This window comes from Anolis carolinensis, unplaced genomic scaffold, assembly GCF_035594765.1.
Source record: "Anolis carolinensis isolate JA03-04 unplaced genomic scaffold, rAnoCar3.1.pri scaffold_11, whole genome shotgun sequence".
In the NCBI taxonomy this organism is placed as follows: domain Eukaryota; kingdom Metazoa; phylum Chordata; class Lepidosauria; order Squamata; family Dactyloidae; genus Anolis; species Anolis carolinensis.
In genome coordinates this window covers 7,941,578-7,959,341 of record NW_026943822.1, presented here as the reverse complement: position 1 = coordinate 7,959,341, position 17,764 = coordinate 7,941,578, and the positions used below count along the sequence as shown (strand labels likewise).

At 44.8% G+C, this 17,764-nt stretch overlaps 1 protein-coding gene across 5 annotated transcripts; it reads right to left on the bottom strand.

Moving 5' to 3' along the window:
* Window positions 1-3,773: 3,773 nt before the first annotated feature.
* Window positions 3,774-17,764, bottom strand: LOC103282504 (recQ-like DNA helicase BLM). Of its 5 annotated transcripts, none has more exons than XM_062963241.1 (8): window positions 17,458-17,764; window positions 16,002-16,097; window positions 14,730-14,948; window positions 12,096-12,244; window positions 11,195-11,338; window positions 10,897-11,044; window positions 10,648-10,754; window positions 9,513-9,855 (listed from the first exon to the last, which is right to left on the bottom strand). In XM_062963241.1, the coding sequence occupies exons 1-8, from the start codon at window positions 17,754-17,756 to the stop codon at window positions 9,632-9,634; spliced, it is 1,386 nt and encodes a 461-aa protein (XP_062819311.1). In that variant the 5' UTR covers window positions 17,757-17,764; the 3' UTR covers window positions 9,513-9,631. The 5 variants fall into 5 exon arrangements, with proteins under 5 accessions (XP_062819313.1, XP_062819311.1, XP_062819312.1 ...); XM_062963242.1 differs by having other exon boundaries at window positions 11,195-11,293; XM_062963243.1 differs by lacking the exons at window positions 9,513-9,855; window positions 10,648-10,754 and adding an exon at window positions 3,774-4,518.

Sequence of the window (17,764 nt, the reverse complement as noted above, 5' to 3'; positions counted from 1 at the left end):
GTGGGCCATCCAGTCCAACCCTGTTCTGCCAAGAAGCAGAATTGCCAACTACAGTCCTTCCGTGGGAGCATATCTACAACTCCTTCGGGAGAAATGCCGCCGGTTCATAACAAACCCCAGGAGAGGACAGATCCGTCCCCAGCACCCTGAACAAGAAGCCACCTCCTCCGCGCATCGCCAGGCACAGATGGCTAAGCGCACGCCCGATCCCACCGGCAAGATGCCGCTCAAACCATAGCCATTCACCGGCTTGCTTAGTTTTGCCCTTCAGGCCTCTCCTGCTCTTCAACACAGGAACGGATGAGAAGTTAAGATCCAACCAAGATGTTAAAATCCTTGCTGCGACATGCGCCGTGGCCTCCCAACCACACACCAGTATCTGAGATCTCGCTGGCAGTCTCTCCCTCGGCATCGATTCAATACGACCTCCTACAGACAGCAGTCGAGGACCTCACCGGCGGCACCACCTCCACCACCAGCAAGACCAACAAAATCCACCGAGACAGAGGAACCGCTTTCCACAATCAACCCAGCCACACCGCCGAGTTTGACTGTTCCCAGGGCGATACAGACGGCTCCTCCGATACGGATGCAAGCAGCATCACATCCACACAACTTCCAAGGACTGAACCCATTACCATTGACAAAGCGCCCCACCCATTACGCCGAAACGGTCTACCGTCACCTCCGATGCATGGGTGCTCGGCACTGTCTCAAGAGATACACCTCAGAATTGGAAGAGTTGCCCAAGACAGGACCAATGCTGCGGACTCCAGAGTCATCTGCCATCTCTGAGGAAGTCAAAGCCTCCTCGCCAAAGGAGCCACCCAACCGATCCACTCGAACCCAAACCCAGTATCCTTGTCAAAATGCCATTCAAAGAGGGATGCCGGACCTTGGCTCCCCGAATTCCTTCCTCATCCTGAGGAAATTCAGAATGGTGACCATCTGCTCCATGCTGGACTCGTTTGCCACCATCAACCTCAGGGATGCTTATGGTCACACTTTAGTCCGTCACTCCCACCGCAGGTGCCTGGTCTTCTCCGTTGGTCATGAAACAGGCCACTTCTCCACCTCCCATCCGGCCTAGCGACAGCACCTGGCATCTTCACCACGCGCATGGCGGTTATGGCAGCATGGCTCCGGAGACAACGCATCGCCCTCGGCCCTTATCCCGACGATTGGCTCATCGCAGCTCAACCGAACGACTCAGGCAGCACATATGCACCACGCTGTCCCTTCTCGACTCTCTTGGCCTCCTTCTCAAGGCCAAAACGTCCTCCTCACCCCTTCAAGGGCCACCACGTTCATCAATGTCCTCCTCGACTCCAGCATCGGAAAGGCCTTCCTCCCACGGGACAGATTCCACTCCATCCGTGCGGAGATCCACCGATGCCGGCTACACCGACGGAAGGTCCAGGAGATCCCAGGACACGTGGCCTCGACTGCAGGGGTGACAACCATGGCTTGACTCAGAAGACGACCTCCCAACGTTGGTTCCTGGACAACTTCAATAAGTGATGTTGAAGGCTTTCATGGCTGGAATCACTGGGTTGCTGAGAGCTTTCCGGGCTGTGTGGCCATGCTCCAGAAGCATTCTCTCCTAACATTTCACCCACATCTATGGCAGGCATCCTCGGGTTGTGAGGTCAGTTGGAAACTCTGTTGGAGGCAATGTTGCCATCGGCCATCTTGATTAGCATTGAATGGCCTTGAAGCTTCAAAGCCTGACTGCTTCCTACCTGGGGGAATTCTTCATGTGTTTGGGCTCTACAAGCCAAAGGAGACTCCAACACAGACCTCAGAAGAGCTGCAAGGCCAGGAACAAGCCACAAGAGGAAAAGCAAAGATCCACCGAGAGGAAAAACGTTCTGACCATATATCAACCATGGACTGCATAGGGAAGCTGAAGAAGACACACAACCTACAAACTATCTACAGACCCACTAAGGAAATCCATCCGATGCTACATTCAGTAAGGACAAGAGGGATCCTCTCCCCTCGGCAGGAGTCTACCGTATCCCTTGCACCTATGGACAAGTCTATAATAGGGACCCCCAAGCGCAGATGCATTGCCCAGGCGTGAGTCAAGGAACAAGGAAGTCTCTGCAGACGAAGCCAACCAGGCAAGTCAGCCAGAGCAGAGCACCTGAGGAACCAACCTGGACACAGAAGATCATTGGAGAACCAGAGGCGGCTCAACCGCCAGGCCAACCACGCAGTTGCCATCCTGTTGGGGGCGCCATCGAGGCCCCTCCCGTCTCCTGTGGCCTCCTCCGCAAGGTATGGAACTGCTCTTTCTCTTGATTTGTTGCAAAACATGATATTTTAGTGCTTAGTTTGTAAAATATTAATGTAATTTGATGTTGAATAGGCCTTTCCTTAATCCCTCCTTATTATCAAACATTTTCACTTATCCAACGTTTTTATTTTTCAGTGATCGGTTTGGGAGGGGGCACCAAAATTCTGTTCGCCTACACTTGAAAAATACCCAGGGCTGCCTCTGTGGAGAACGCAGAAATGCTGGACCACTGGGACAACCACCACGTCAGGTTACACAAGGAGGAAGCGATGAGAATGAACGCAGTCTAGCTATCAGTTTTAAAGAACTCTAAAATCAGGACCGTAAGTAAAGGGCAACACTCAGAAAACGGGAATTCCAGGCAGGAAACAATCAGGGCCAGTTAACACCCCCCAACAAAGGATTCCCCCAGCCAGGAAGCAGACAAGCTTTGAAGCTGCAAGGCCATTTATTGCTGATCAAGGTGGCCAATGGCAACATTCACACTTGCCTCAAACAGAGAAGAATTTTTTTCTCCCGCCCTGTACATTATTCCACGGATATATAAACCCCACTAGCCTAGTTTTCAACAGAGCTCACAATGAGGGTGAAACATCAGGAGAGAATGCTCCTGGAACATGGCCAGACAGCCCGGAAAACTCACAGCAATGCAACCTCAACATGATCATAGAATCATAGAATTGTAGAGTCGGAAGAGACCTCATGGGCCATCTAGTCCAACCCCATTCTGCCAAGAAGCAGGAAATCACGTTTAAAGCACCCCCGACAGATGGCCATCCAGCCTCTGCTTAAAAGCCTCCAAAGAAGGAGCCTCCACCACAGTCCGGGGCAGAGAGTTCCACTGCTGAACAGCCCTTCTCACAGTGAGGAAGTTCTTCCTGATGTTTAGGTGGAATCTCCTTTCTTTCCTGTAGTTTGAAGCCCTTGTTCCATTGCGTCCTAGTCTCCAGGGCAGCAGAAAACAAGCTTGCTCTCTCCTCCCTATGACTTCCCTTCACGTGTTTGTACATGGCTATCATGTCTCCTCTCAGCCTTCTCTTCTGCAGGCTAAACATGCCCAGCTCTTTAAGCCGCTCCTCATAGGGCTTGTTCTCCAGACCTTTGATCATTTTAGTCGCCCTCCTCTGGACGCTTTCCAGCTTGTCAACATCTCCCTTCAACTGCGGTGCCCAGAACTGGACACAGTGTGATTCCAGGTGTGGTTTGACCAAGGCAGAATAGAGAGGGAGCAGGACTTCCCTGGATCTAGACACTAGACTCCTATTGATGCAGGACAGAATCCCGTTGGCTTTTTTAGCAGCTGCATCACATTGTAGGCTCATGTTTAACTTGTTCCCCACGAGGACTCCAAGGTCTTTTTCACGTGTCCTGCTGTCGAGCCAGGCATCGTCCCCCGTTCTGTCTCTTTGCTTTCCATTTTTCCTGCCAAAGTGAAGTCTCTTGCATTTGTCCCTGTTGAACTCTTGTTGTTTTCAGCCCATCTCTCTAGTCTGTCCAGATCATTGTGAATGCTGCTCCTGTCTCCTGGAGTGTTCTTCCAGCCATGAAGGTCTTCAAGGAAGACACCTCCCGATGGCTCATGGCACCGAGGTCAGTCCTCAACGCTTGGACTCTAGAGGACAACGTCCGCCCCAGACCACGGCGGCCTTCAGGACAGACTCACCCACCGGCAGCTGGAGTGCCCACTCAGTCCTCTCAGCGCCCAAGGCCTGGGGTCTCTCGACAGAAACCCCTCAGCACACCGGCTGCCTTGGATTCCTCGCCACCCAGAACGCACCTTGAGCCTCCGCCTTCTCCAGACAAGGCCAAACAACACCCTCTGACGTTCTGCCTGAATCAACAGGAGGGGTGGAATCCAGGAAGCGGCTCTTCTGACCATGAAGATGTGGGACTGGTGCCTCCACCGCCTCATCTTACCTCCCGGCAAGAACCACCACCTGCCGTTCTTCCTCACGGGCCCAGAAACACTCCACACGAGTGGAAACGGCACCTGTTCCAACTCCACAAATGCTCGACCTCTGGGGATGGCTGGCCATGGAGCTTCCTGCCTCTCTTGGAAGCTTGCCTTCTTGGTTGCCATCGCCTCCACTCGCCGCCCCTCCGAGCTTGCGGGCCTCCGAATCCACAGACGGGCCTGATCTGATCATTCCTCCGGATTGGGCAGCGTTGCACTCCAGGCCTGGAAACATCTATGACCACTGAGCCACACAAGAGTCCTGGAATAGAAGCAAACATATACAAGCATATAAAAATCAGGAATCAGAAAGGAAGATATAGAACTCAAAAAGGCTTAGCAAAAGGTGAGACCCAAACAATAATGGGAATGTCTCATAAAGTTCCAAAGGTGACAAAGTCCAGGAACAGCCAGGAATCACAGATCCAGCACAAGTCCAGAGTCAGGAAGATATGACTCGTAAGACTTGAACAGGAGTACAGGAACTGGAACAGGAAAGCTTCCAGGATATATTAAATCCAAAATTAAATGAAATTAAATTAACTTAAAGCTTGACAGGAACCAGGAACAAGAGAACTCAGCCTTAGCTTCTCACTCCAAGGCAGCGTTGCCTGAACTGACCTTAAAGTAAACAGCTTGTTGCTGAAAAGACTCCCATGAAAGCGTTCTGTTTCCCGTGAATTTCTTTCACAACTTTCCCACGTAATCTCTCAGAACGACATCATCTATTTTCGGCTCTGATTTCTAAACAAAGATTTTTGTTGATCTGCGTAGCGGCAGCTGGATTCCTATGAGAACCTTCCTTATCACTCAGCTCTTCACTTGAGTCCTTATCTGCTGTTGTGACTTCGGACTCCCCCAAATGCCCTTGAGGTCCTGCCCTTTCTGAGCCAGTTTTCTCTCAGAGGGAACCATCATTTCCGAGGCTTGGGAGCCCTCCCCTCCTCCTTCCAGGCACCTTCTTCCCAAGAGAATGACGTCTCTACGCTCTCAACGTCCGACGGGCCCTTCTGTTTTATAAGGACAGAACTCGGACTCTCGGAAACAACAAGAGGCGGTCTCATATTGTGCGAACAGACTGGAGCTCCGTCTCATCCCAAAGACTATCCCACCGGATTGCCTTGGCCATTGTGTTGGTCTCCCAGCTGGCCAAAAGTCTCCACCCACCTGACCTCCGACTCCGCTCAACCAGGGCCGTAGCCGCCTGCTCAGCCTCACATCCCGCCTTCCAAGGTGAACGGCCATTCCCATGGATGGAAATACCTCTCTGCTATGCACTATTTATTGTCAAAGGCTTTCATATCCGGAATCATTGGGTGGTCGTGGGTTTTCCGGGAAAACTCACAACAACCCTATGCACTATTTGTTTGACAAATGAACCACAAGCACACTTGCATTTGCTTGTAGTCACCAAGTTTATTGCAAGTTTGGACTTTTTACTTTTGTCAACTTGATTTAGACACAGGGTCTATTCCCATCCCAATTTGCACTTCCAAGAATTTGCAGCACTTTATCAGTTACCTTGTGTTTACAATATTTATATGGTGCATATTATGCAGTCTATTTTACAACCTCTCCATTTTAATCCATGTTTTTATTAAATTTTTGTCATTTACTTTATTGGTTAATGTTTAAATTTTTATAATTGTGCAAGTCTCTTGTCTATTGTCGTGCATCATATTGTTATTGTTTTTATTCGGGCTTGGCCCCATAAAAGCCGCCCTGAGTCCCCTTTGGGGAGATAGAGGCAGGGTATAAAAATAAAGTTATTATTATTATTATTATTATTATTATTATTATTATTATTATTATTATTATTAAGTTATGCAGTTCTTCAGGCACTTCAAGACTCCGATCAAAAAGAAAAAAAGGAGTATTATAATGTAATTCCTGTGTTGCCGAAGGCTTTTGTGGCCAAAATCACTGCATTTTCCGGGCTGTATAGCCATGTCCCAGAAGCATTCTCTCCTGACCTTTCGCCTGCATCTGAACTGATATCACTGCCTCTGAGGATGCCTGCCATAGGAGCATGCGAAACGTCAGGAGAGAATTGTTCTGGAACATGGCCGTACAGCCCGGAAAACTCACAACAACCCTATGCACTATTTGTTTGACAAATGAACCACAAGCACACTTGCATTTGTTTGTAGTAACCAAGTTTATTGCAAGTTCGGACTTTTAAATTTTGTCAACTTGATTTAGACACAGGGTCTATTCCATCCCAATTTGCACTTCCAAGAATTTGCAGCACTTTATCAGTCACCTCGTGTTTACAATATTTATATGGTGCACTTTATCCAGTCTATTTTTTACAACCTCTCCGTTTTAATCCATGTTTTGATTAAATTTTTATCATTTACTTTATTGGTCAATGTAAGCCGCCCTGAGTCCCCTTTGGGGAGATAGAGGCAGGGTATAAAAATAAAGTTATTATTATTATTATTATTATTATTATTATTATTATTATTATTATTATTACTATTAAGTTGTACGGTTCTTCAGGCACTTCAAGACTCCGATTGAAAAGAAAAAAAAGGAGTATTATAATCTAATTCGTGTGTTGGTGAAGGCTTTCGTGGCCAAAATCACTGCATTTTCCGGGCTGTATGTCCATGTCCCAGAAGCATTCTCTCCTGACCTTTCACCTACATCTATCTCTGAGAATGCCTGCCATAGATGTGGGTGAAACGTCAGGAGACAATGCTGCTGGAACATGGCCATGCAGCCTGGAAAACTCACAGCAACGCAATGTAATTGATATAACGCTAAGGGACAATAACACAGACAAATAAGTCTATGCGCTAGTTTGAACTCATGTTCCAATGTTTCTACCTCATCAGGCACTGTGATGACGATGGTGGCAAAGATGGCTTTGAACGTGGTTGCATTGTTTGCATTTCCTTACAGATTTCAATAAACGTGACATGTGTCTTTTGCACTATATCTGAGTACATCTTTTTATTGATACGTTGTCCCTTCGTCCCAGGCTTGGGGCTCAAGGCAGTTTACGGATGGAGAGAAATAGGAGGAAAATACTATATAAGGAGAAAATAACAGACATAAAGAGACAACCAAGAGACAACTGTTATTTACTCCTTATATAGTATACTTTCTTAGATTATGACATGGAAATTGTACCTTTGTTTATGATATCCTGAAAGCAATTTTGTTATATGCAATATAGTTTGAAGAAAATTACTCTAATGTAGAGTTGTAGAAACCTGATTTAGGAGTAAAATGCCAGAGGTTCATCAAGTGAGAGACCCATGCAGGCCATGCAGAAGGACACAATCCAAAATGTAGCTAAAAGATACAAAGAGTAAAATAGTATTTACATAGATATCCATAAGAGTAAAGCTATGTAAAGCCTCTTGCCTGAGAGAAAACGGCCCAGGTAGAACAACATTGCACCAAAGAGTCTGCAAGGCCAAAGGTGCATCTGCACAGCACTACGTCACACATTTTGGAAAATGTTCTGTTCCTGTTTTGAGAGTATTATTTCCCATTTATCACATTTTACTTTTGATCTGCTGTGTAGGCAGAAGCTGGGCTCAAGGCCAGGAGCTCACCCTGACCCAGGCTCCGAACTGTCAACCTTTCGATGCATAAGCTTCACTGCGGCTGGTGGTTTAACCTGCTGTGCTGAAGCCCGGCCCAAAATATGCTGCAGGATGTCCCGCCAGAACCAAGTTTTTGCAGTTTAATAAACCTTTTCCATGTTTTTCTGATGGAACCAATTAGGAAACGACATTCCTAACCCAGGAACAAGAGTGCAACCAATGGCATTGTGTGCACAGCTCCATCCGCACAGCTTTGCTCTGAATGCAGACATCTTGCCTGGAGAAAAGTGTGAGGGTTGAATGAAAAATAATGCCTCCACCTTAGTAACTCCTCAACGGATGGCAGTCCTGGTCTGTTGCAAGTACAGGCGTGTTCAGTAGACTCTCCTCTACAGTTAGTCCTATTTGGCAGGAAGCCTTAGCTTTGAACGGTTCTGTTGTTAAAGTGCGAAGTATGAAACCCTGTGCAGACAGTTGGTCAATGCGACTTAAGCAACGTGCAGTCACTGAATTCTTGAGAGCAGAAGGTGTCGCCCCAAAGGAGATTCCTCAGAGAATGCAAGAATGAAAGAAGATCTGCAGGGACATCATTATACTTCTGATGACAATGTTGAGAGAACTGCGAGACGCCGGTTGCGGAAACAGAGTGTCGACTTCTTACGTGACGGCTTCAGAAAACTTGTTCGTAGTATGCAGAAATGTATCCGATTGTCTGGTGATGGTGTGGAAAAGTGAATAGTGGTAGTTAAAGAGCACGTTCTAAGGATTCCTTCTGCGTTTGATTTATTAAAATATTCCCACCCAAACCCAAGTAACGAAGGTGGAGGCATTACTTTTCCTTCAACCCTGGTATCTAGCGTTTCCGGACAAGGTTCCAACTATTTCTGGCCATGTTTCCCCCTCGAAGCACTGAATCGTGGGCCAAAGAAGGCTCGTTTCTCTCCAAAAGCCCCTGCCCAAACGTTTGCTCCATCTTGCTTTTCTAAGTGCAAAAGAAAAGAGACGGCATTTTGGCAGGAAAGGCTGAACGCAAGCGACGGCGAACGGGAAGAAGGGGAAACAAAGAGCATTGCCATTGCCGCCGTGATTAAGGCTAAAAAGACTGTAAAGCTACCACTCTCCAGCCAGGCGAGCTTGGAAGGTGTGTCCAGGAAGAACAGGGTTGGACTGGATGACCTTTGGGTGCCCCTTATTCTATGTTATATTTCTCTTTTATTCCTATTCCTTTTATACTACTCTCTTCTCTTATTACATTGGCCAATAGTTCCATTACAATCCCAAATAAAATTGGGGAAAGGGGACATCCCTGCCTTGTGCCTCATGTTATATTTATTTTCCCTGTTAAACCACCATTCACCATAATTTGGGCATAATTTTTAGAATATAATTTATCAATTAATTTCCTAATTTTTTCTCCGAATCGAAATTTGTCTAGTATCATTTTCATTGTCTGCCAGGAGACACTATCAAATGCCTTATAAATGTCCAAAGCGAATACTCCAGCCACTAAATTCCTTTTTTTAATACTATGAATGACATTTAATACCCTACCTATTAAATTTGGCATTTGCCTTCCTCCTATAAATCCACATTGATCCTCTTTGATATATTTATATATAAATTTATTCATCCCTTTAGCCATTATGGCACTTAATATTTTTGCGTCTTGATTTATTAATGAGATGGGTCTGTACGATTCTGGATCTGGAGGGTCTTTATTAGGTTTTAGAATTAAAGTGATTAACAATTGTTCCCATGATGGTGGAATTTTTTCTCCCTTTATTATTCTATGAAATAAATCTTTTAATTTAGGTATCAATAATATTTTATTTTATTTGTAATATTCTGGTCCCAGCCCATCCGATCCTGGGGTCTCTCCAGGCATCCATCCTGGTTGATCCGCTTCTGCTGCACAATGTCTCTGGTTTCATCGGGGAGGCCGGCGTGGGACGCGAGTGCAGACAGGCCAGCTTTCTGCAGGTTGCTGGCCATAGAGTCCCATTCAGAGCGCGAGAGGCAGGAGATGATGCCGGAGTCATCTGCAAAACAGAGCCAGGCCCTCAGCCTCCCAGCGAAGCCACCAAAAAGCAATGCTAGAGCCTCCCGAGGCCCATGCGTCCCACTTTTGGGCATTATTTTCTCATCCGAGAACAGACCCCTAAAAGCAACGGCATCATCCTCTGATCATGAGTGTGGTGCAGAATACACTCTCAAGGCCCTGCAGTCATTTCCATTTCTCTATTCAACAAGATCAAAAAGTGAAGCATCTTCTGATGCTCTGAACTCACTTCAGTGTTAGCTGAGTTAGCAAGGACAGACACTGCCAAAGGAAGAAAGGGAGCTGACGATGAATTTCAAACTCACGTCCTGTGTTTATTTTAATCTTGGTTCTGTGTATCCCATAGAAGTGTTTTAATATTATGTATTTTACATAATGTTTTAAGATGGTGCGTTTTAATTATGATGTGATATGCCTATTATTACAATTATTATTATTATTATTATTATTATTATTATTATTATTATTATTTTATTATGACACAGCAAACAAGATAGATATGCCATAAAGTAATAATTATAGTAATAATAATAGTAATTGTAATAATAGGCATATCACATCATAATTAAAATGCACCATCTTAAAACATTATGTAAAATACATAATATTAAAAACGCTTCTATGGGATACACAGAACCAAGATTAGATTATTTTATTGTATGACACAGCAAACAAGATAGACATGCTGGATTTTGTATCACAAAATCACAACATGTCTATCTTGTTTGCTGTGTCATACAATAAAATAATAATAATAATAACAACAACTCACAGGGATGGTATTTTCTGATCCATTGCAAGCAGTCCAATGCAACACTTTTGGGCCTTTTGGGCAAAACATCATACTTCAAGTTGTGTCTGTTAAAGCTCATGCTAAACCTATCAAAAGGAGAAAAAAATAAGGAAAGTTAAAATATGGAGTGAATTTCTAAGGGATATTTATATCATCAGCTCACTTCCCTTCCCCAAATTCCCTACGATTTATTTTCACCCAAAGCCATTTGGCCTGGAGCCGACTTACACCTGCAGCCTCAGCATCTCCAGCTGGTTCAGGGTGTCCTTTTGCACCCTGGGGTTGGCGGTGGCCGTGAGAGCCATCATGGGGACGGAGGCGAATTGCTTGCGAAGCATATTCAGCCGCTTGTAGTCTTGGCGGAAGTCGTGGCCCACTGGCCAAAGGAAGCAAAACAAAGAGAAGGTCATTTCTGGATAGTAAAAAGGACTGTCATCACGAAAAGACTGATGGTGATGGCAATAAGGGTCCGGCCGGGAAGGCCACATCCCATCCCCATCGCAAACACCCCAGAAGGGTCCCCTACCTGGCTGGCGCAGTGGGCTTCGTCCATCACAAAGCGGACCAAGAGTGGCCGCCGGGACAGATTCTCCCGCGTTGGCATCAGCCGCCCGCTTGAGCAGACCTGGAGAAAAGGCACAAAGGTCTTGGAGCAAGAGCGAGGGGAAGTCTGGCAGAGAGAGAGAGGGGGGGGTCAAAACAACAAGAGAAGAGTGAGATAAAAGTAGAAAAAAGTAGGAGGACTTTATGCCCTGAAGAGAGAAAGATCGGGCCTTGAAGGTAAAACTGAGAGCTCAGCAGAAAGCGGGGGGGGGGGGGGGGGGGGTGCAAGCGGCCGAGAAGGAATGCAAGCAGGCACAAGCGGCTGTGGAGAGAGAGCGTTGTCCGTAGACACCTCCAAGGTCACATGGCCAGTGGCATGACTGCACGGAGCGCCGTTACCTTCCCGCCAGAGCGGTACCTATTGATCTACTCACATTTGCATGTTTTCAAACTGCTAGGTTGGCAGAAGCTGGAGCTAATAAAGGGCACTCACTCCGCTCCCCAGATTCGAAACTGCGACCTTTCGGTCTGCAAGTTCAGCAGCTCAGCGCTTTGACACACTGCGCCACCGGGAATCCATGTGTATAGATTACATTATTATTAATATTTTATTTTATATTATTATTACTATTATTATTATATTATAGATACTTATATTATTGTATAGGAACATAGTGTAGTTCACTTTGATGGGAGAGGCTGCTGCTATTACCCTATGTATGGTATGTATGGCAAAACACTAAAAGCTATACAGTCGAAACTGGTGTCAAAAGCCCAGAAACGGCCCAGCAGCACAAGAAAACATAATAATAATAATAATAATAATAATAATAATAATAATAATAATAATAATAATCTGTCAAAGCGAATTCCTCATCTCTCACCTGTCGGCATCAAGATGAAAAAGTCTTCGCCCAGCTGAGTGGCATTGATGGCCTCTTGCTGGTTTGTACGGAAGTGATGCAGACCAAAACGTTTGTGGAAAACTTCCATCCTTTCATTGGAACGGGGGAAGGCGCAGAGGGGGATCCCACTATTGGCACCAGGAGAAAAGCAAAATACTGTCTATGAAAGATTGTACAGAAAAGAGTATTTCACATATATAGGGGAAGGTAAAGGTTTTCCCCTGACATTAAGTCGAGTCATGTCCGACTTTTGGGGTTGGTGCTCGTCTCCATTTCTAAGCCGAAGAGTTGGCGTTGTCCGTAGACATGTCACGTGGCCGGCATGACTGCACGGAGCACCGTTACCTTCCCGCCAGAGCAGTACCTATTGATCTACTCACATTGGCATGTTTTTGAACTGCTAGGTGGGCAATAGCCTACATACATACACACAATTAATTCATAGTACAGTAGAGTCTCACTTATCCAAGCTAAACAGGCCGGCAGAAGCTTGGATAAGTGAATATCTTGGAAGTAGTTCAATACGCAGTCATGTTATGTTGTAATTACTGTGTTTATGAATTTAGCACCAAAATATCACGATATATTGAAAACATTAACTACAAAAATGGCTTGGATAATCCAGAACGTTGGATAAGCGAGGCTTGGATTAGTAAGACTCTACTGTAATTTCCTCAAAACTAGCGACCGCTCTGATGTCAGGACTACAATTCCCAGCATCCTTTGTCAATGAGGTCTTTACCATGCTGGATGGTGGAAGTTGTGATCCGCACACATCCAGAGAAGTGTCACTGGATGGGAAAGGTTCTGCTACACCAAGAGCTTAAATAGAACGAAACAAATCAGACAATCTTCATGATCGGACAAATAAAATAAAACAAAGAGCAGAAGTAGAACTGTTTCTGAAGGGACGAAGAAGGAAGGGGAAAAATTGGATATGTATAAATAGCAGATAAGTATAGAAATGTCAAAGATAGGACAGCAGGAATCATTAGAATGGTATGATAATCTATGGGGGGAAACTGTCATAATGACTGTGACAATTTTATAATTTACTTACATAACCAAATCAATATATACCGTGTTTCCCCGAAAATAAAACAGTGTCTTATATTAATTTTTGCTCCCAAAGATGCACTAGGTCTTATTTTCAGGGGATGTCTTATTTTTCCATGAAGAATTCACATGTATTGTTGAACAAAAAATGTAACATTTATTATATACTGTACAGTAGTTGTCATCATAAACCAGCATAACCAGACAAACTGTGAATCCTATCAATAATTTCTTGTTACTACCATTATTTCCATGCACAACACTCTATGGTATGTACATTTACCGATCCTGCATGCTCTGGTGTTCTGTTCAGCAAGCATGCTTCCAAACAAAACTTTGCTAGGTCTTACTTTCGGGGGAGGCCTTATATTTAGCAATTCAGCAAAACCTCTACTAGGTCTTATTTTCTGGGGATGTCTTATTTTAGGGAAAACAGGGTACGTATTAAAAATCACATTGAATATGTAAAACATTTGAATGCGTCCTTCTTATAATTTATGTACATAACTATATACAGTAGAGTCTCACTTATCCAACATAAACGGGCCAGCAGAACGTTGGATAAGTTAATATGTTGGATAATAAGGAGAGATTAAGGAGAAGCCTATTAAACACCAAATTAGGTTATGATTTTACAAATTAAGCACCAAAACATCATGTTAGACAACAAATTTGACAGAAAAAGGTGTTCAATATGCAGTAATGCTACGTAGTAATTACTGTATTTACAAGTTTAGCACTAAAATATCATAATGTATTGAAAACATTGACTACAAAAATGCGTTGGATAATCCAGAACGTTGGATAAGCGAATGTTGGATAAGTGAGACTCTGCTGTAGTTGTTTTACTCCAAAAACTTCATTTTTGTGGCTTCTACAAACTTACGTTGAATTGGTTACAATATTCATTGAAAAACTATCGCAAAATGTGCCATAGCAGGATGTCCCTCCCGCAAGAACAAAGTTTGCGCAGTTGAATAAACCTTTCCCATGTTTTCATGATAGAACCAATTAGGAAATGACATTTCTAACCCAGGAACCAAAATCGTGTTGCATAATGTAATTGTTAGCGATGGACCAAACAGCTTATACAATCGCCAGATCCTTCCAAATTTGAAGAAGAGTGACAGCCTTTTATTGATGGTTTTAATAAAGAAAAGAAAATGAAAACATTAAATGAAAGCATTGAGGGAAAATCAGTAGAGATGCAGGAATAACAAGAAAAGAAAAAAGTCAGCGAGAAGAATAACAGGATCCCCCATGATACCCAAGGCATCCTGGAAAGAGATGAGAAGATGTAGGACAAAAACAATCAGGGTTGCTGTGTGTTTTCTGGGCTGTCTGGCCATGTTCCAGAAGTATTCTCTCCTGACGTTCCGCCCACATCTACGGCAGGCATCCGTATTAAACTGCTTTTTCTGTCAATGTGTTGTAAAACATGGTGTTTTGGTGCTTAATTTGTAAAATCACAATGTGTTGTGGCCAGGGTAGCAATCGTGCCTTCCTTTATGTGGTATTATGTTGCAGCTCCCATCACCCCCCGTCTTTGGTTCTCACCTGTGTCCCAGTTCGTGCGCCACAGGGAAGGCCAGCGGGAGCCCCGTGTCCTCGGTGATGTTGCAGCTCCGGTGCGGCTGGCACATGCCAGAGATGTGCGGCAGGCCCAGCGCCTCGCAAGGGTGGTTCATGGCGGTGCGGAGACATACGAGACACACGGAAAGAGAAAGGGAAGAGGGTGACCAGGGCCCCATGCGCGCTGGGCAAGCTTCCCAAAAACTACAAAACAGAAGTTGAGGGTCAGTGGTGGGTTGAGGACAAAGGAGACCCCGTGCTTTTCCAAGGGAAGCCGACCTGCTTGGTGACACACTCCCATGCGCGGCAGGATGTTCCTCTCGCAGAGACAACGTTTCTGCAGTTTAATAAACCTTTCCCATGTTTCTTATGATAGAACCAATTAGGAATGACATTTATAACCCAAGAACAAAAATCGTGTTACATAGTGTAATAATAATAATAATAATAATAATAATAATAATATAATAATAATAATAATAATATAATAATAATAATAATAATAATAATAATAATAATAATAATAATAATAATAATAATAAGCCATGAATACCTGGGCCATACCTGTCATAAGATATACTGCTGGCATCATAAACTGGACAGAGGTGGAACTGGACAATTTGGACAGAAAAACAAGAAAACTCATGACCATTCATCATTCACTGCACCCCCGCAGTGATGTTGACCGGCTATATCTGCCTAGAAGATCAGGGGGCAGAGGACTCTTACAAGTCAAACAAGCAGTCAAAGAAGAAGAACAAGCCCTGGCAGAAGATGTAAAGCAAAGTGAAGAACCTGCTTTGATTGAAGTCAAAAATCAGAAACTCCTCAAAACACAGCAGACAAAGAATCAGTACAAGAAAACCGCACTACAAACTAGAGCTGACAGCTGGCACAACAAAACATTGCATGGAAAGTTCCTTGACAAAATTGGAGGAAAAGCTGATAAGGAGAAGACTTGGCTCTGGCTCACGAATGGGACCCTGAAGAAGGAGCCAGAAGGCCTGATCCTTGCAGACCAGGAGCAAGCCATCAGAACAAAGGCAATTAAGGCCAAGATCGAAAAATCAGCTGATGACCCAAAATGCAGACTCTCTAATGAAACCGATGAAACCATGGATCACATCCTCAACTGCTGTAAGAAAATCGCACAGTCAGACTACAAACAGAGGCACAACTATGTGGCCCAAATGATTCATTGGAACTTATGCCTCAAGTACCACCTCCCAGCAGGAAAGAACTGGTGGGATCACAAACCTGCAAAAGTATTGGAGAATGAGCACGCAAAGATACTGCGGGACTTCCGAATCCAGACTGACAAAGTTCTGGAACACAACACACCAGACATCACAGCTGTGGAAAAGAAAAAGGTTTGGATCATTGATGTTGCCATCCCAGGTGACAGTCGCCTTGACGAAAAACAACAGGAAAAACTCAGCCGCTATCAGGACCTCAAGATTGAACTTCAAAGACTCTGGCAGAAGCCAGTGCAGGTGGTCCGGGGGTGATGGGCACACTGGGTGCCGTGCCAAAAGATCCCAGCTGGCATTTGGAAGCAAAAGACATTGACAAAATTACGATCTGCCAACTGCAAAAGGCCACCCTACTGGGATCTACACGCATCATCCGAAAATACATCACACAGTCCTAGACACTTGGGAAGTGTTCGCCTTGTGATTTTGTGATACGAAATCCAGCATGTCTATCTTGTTTGCTGTGTCATACAATAAAATAATAATAATAATAATAATACTTTATTTTTCTATCCCGCCACCATCTCCCTGAAGTGACTCGGGGCGGCTAACATTGTTCGCCCAAAACAAAACAGAGTAGAACAATAAAACGAATATCAAAATAAAAACAATAATAACTTCAATAAAATTAATAAACAATTTAAACATTTTAAAAAATACATTAAAACACATAAAATCAGAACAAACAAATAATAATAATAGAATATCAATCACTAGAGATGAAAGGGGTAGGACATATAAAACACAATATCGCAAGGCTTTTAATAAAGCACATAAACAAGTGTCAGAGAGTCAACTGGGATAATATGGGATAAGGTAGGGTAGGGTAAGAATAAAGTGCTAAGAAGTAATGTCTCAGTAAAAGGGTCTATCATGTGGGTGAATTATTCAAAGGCACACTGAAATAGCCTTGCAGCTTCAAAGCCTGGCTGCTTCCTGCCTGGGGGAATTCTTTGTTGGGAGGTGTTAGTTGGCCAACATGTCAGACTACACAGAGAAGCCACTGAAATCAAGCATGTGGATAATTTCAACAGAAAAGAGGAAACCATGACAATGAACAAAATCTGCATCTGTCGAGTAGGAAAATGAGATACTGCTTTATGCTTGGAGGCTAATTTAACTAATCTACGATTGCATTCAAAGCACCCCGACAGATGGCCAACAACCCTTATAGGGGTCTACAACATGAATGGGCCAACTTTGGCCCTCCAGGTGTTTTGGACTTCAACTCCCAAAAGGGCTGTTAGGAATTGGAGTCCAAAACTCCTGGAGGACTGAAGTTTGCCCATACCTGGTGGATGGTGCTCCTAGAAAGAAGCGAGGGCCCAGTTTTCTCCATCTTCCTCCATCAACCCCACCCCTCTGACCCCAGAGCTCGGCCATGATCTTGTGCTGAATCCCAAGGGGATGCTGGGCAGAGACAAGGAAGAGGGTGGCCCTGGTTCCGCCACAGAACTTGCCTCGCTCCAGTTCCCGGCTTCCCAGCTGGCGTTGAAGGCACCTGCCGCAGCAGAAGGCGGTTCCGCCGAAGACGCCACTGGCTTTGCTGGTGTGAGGTTGGGCTCAAGACCAGCGAAGGCCCAGTCGAACCCGTTGGGTGCGCTTTCGTTCCTGCCCCCGAGGGATTCTTTCCCGCCAGGAAAAGAGAGGCTCTTGTTTTCCAAGCCCATCTGCATCTCACTGGGTTCCTTCCGTCTCGGTGCAACTGGTCTGGAAAGCAGAGGGCCAAGCGAAGGTCATGTGGTTGGCATGACTGCATGGAGCGCT

Excerpts from the sequence above, each read along its gene's own strand:
- LOC103282504 (XM_062963241.1), bottom strand. The coding sequence starts at position 17,756 with ATGCAGTCATGCCAACCACATGACCTTCGCTTGGCCCTCTGCTTTCCA. Across the intron at positions 12,245-14,729 it reads GCGCACGAACTGGGACACAG|TGGGATCCCCCTCTGCGCCT; the intron begins GTGAGAACCAAA and ends TGGTGCCAATAG. Across the intron at positions 9,856-10,647 it reads GATCAGAAAATACCATCCCT|ATGACTCCGGCATCATCTCC; the intron begins GTGAGTTGTTGT and ends TCTGTTTTGCAG.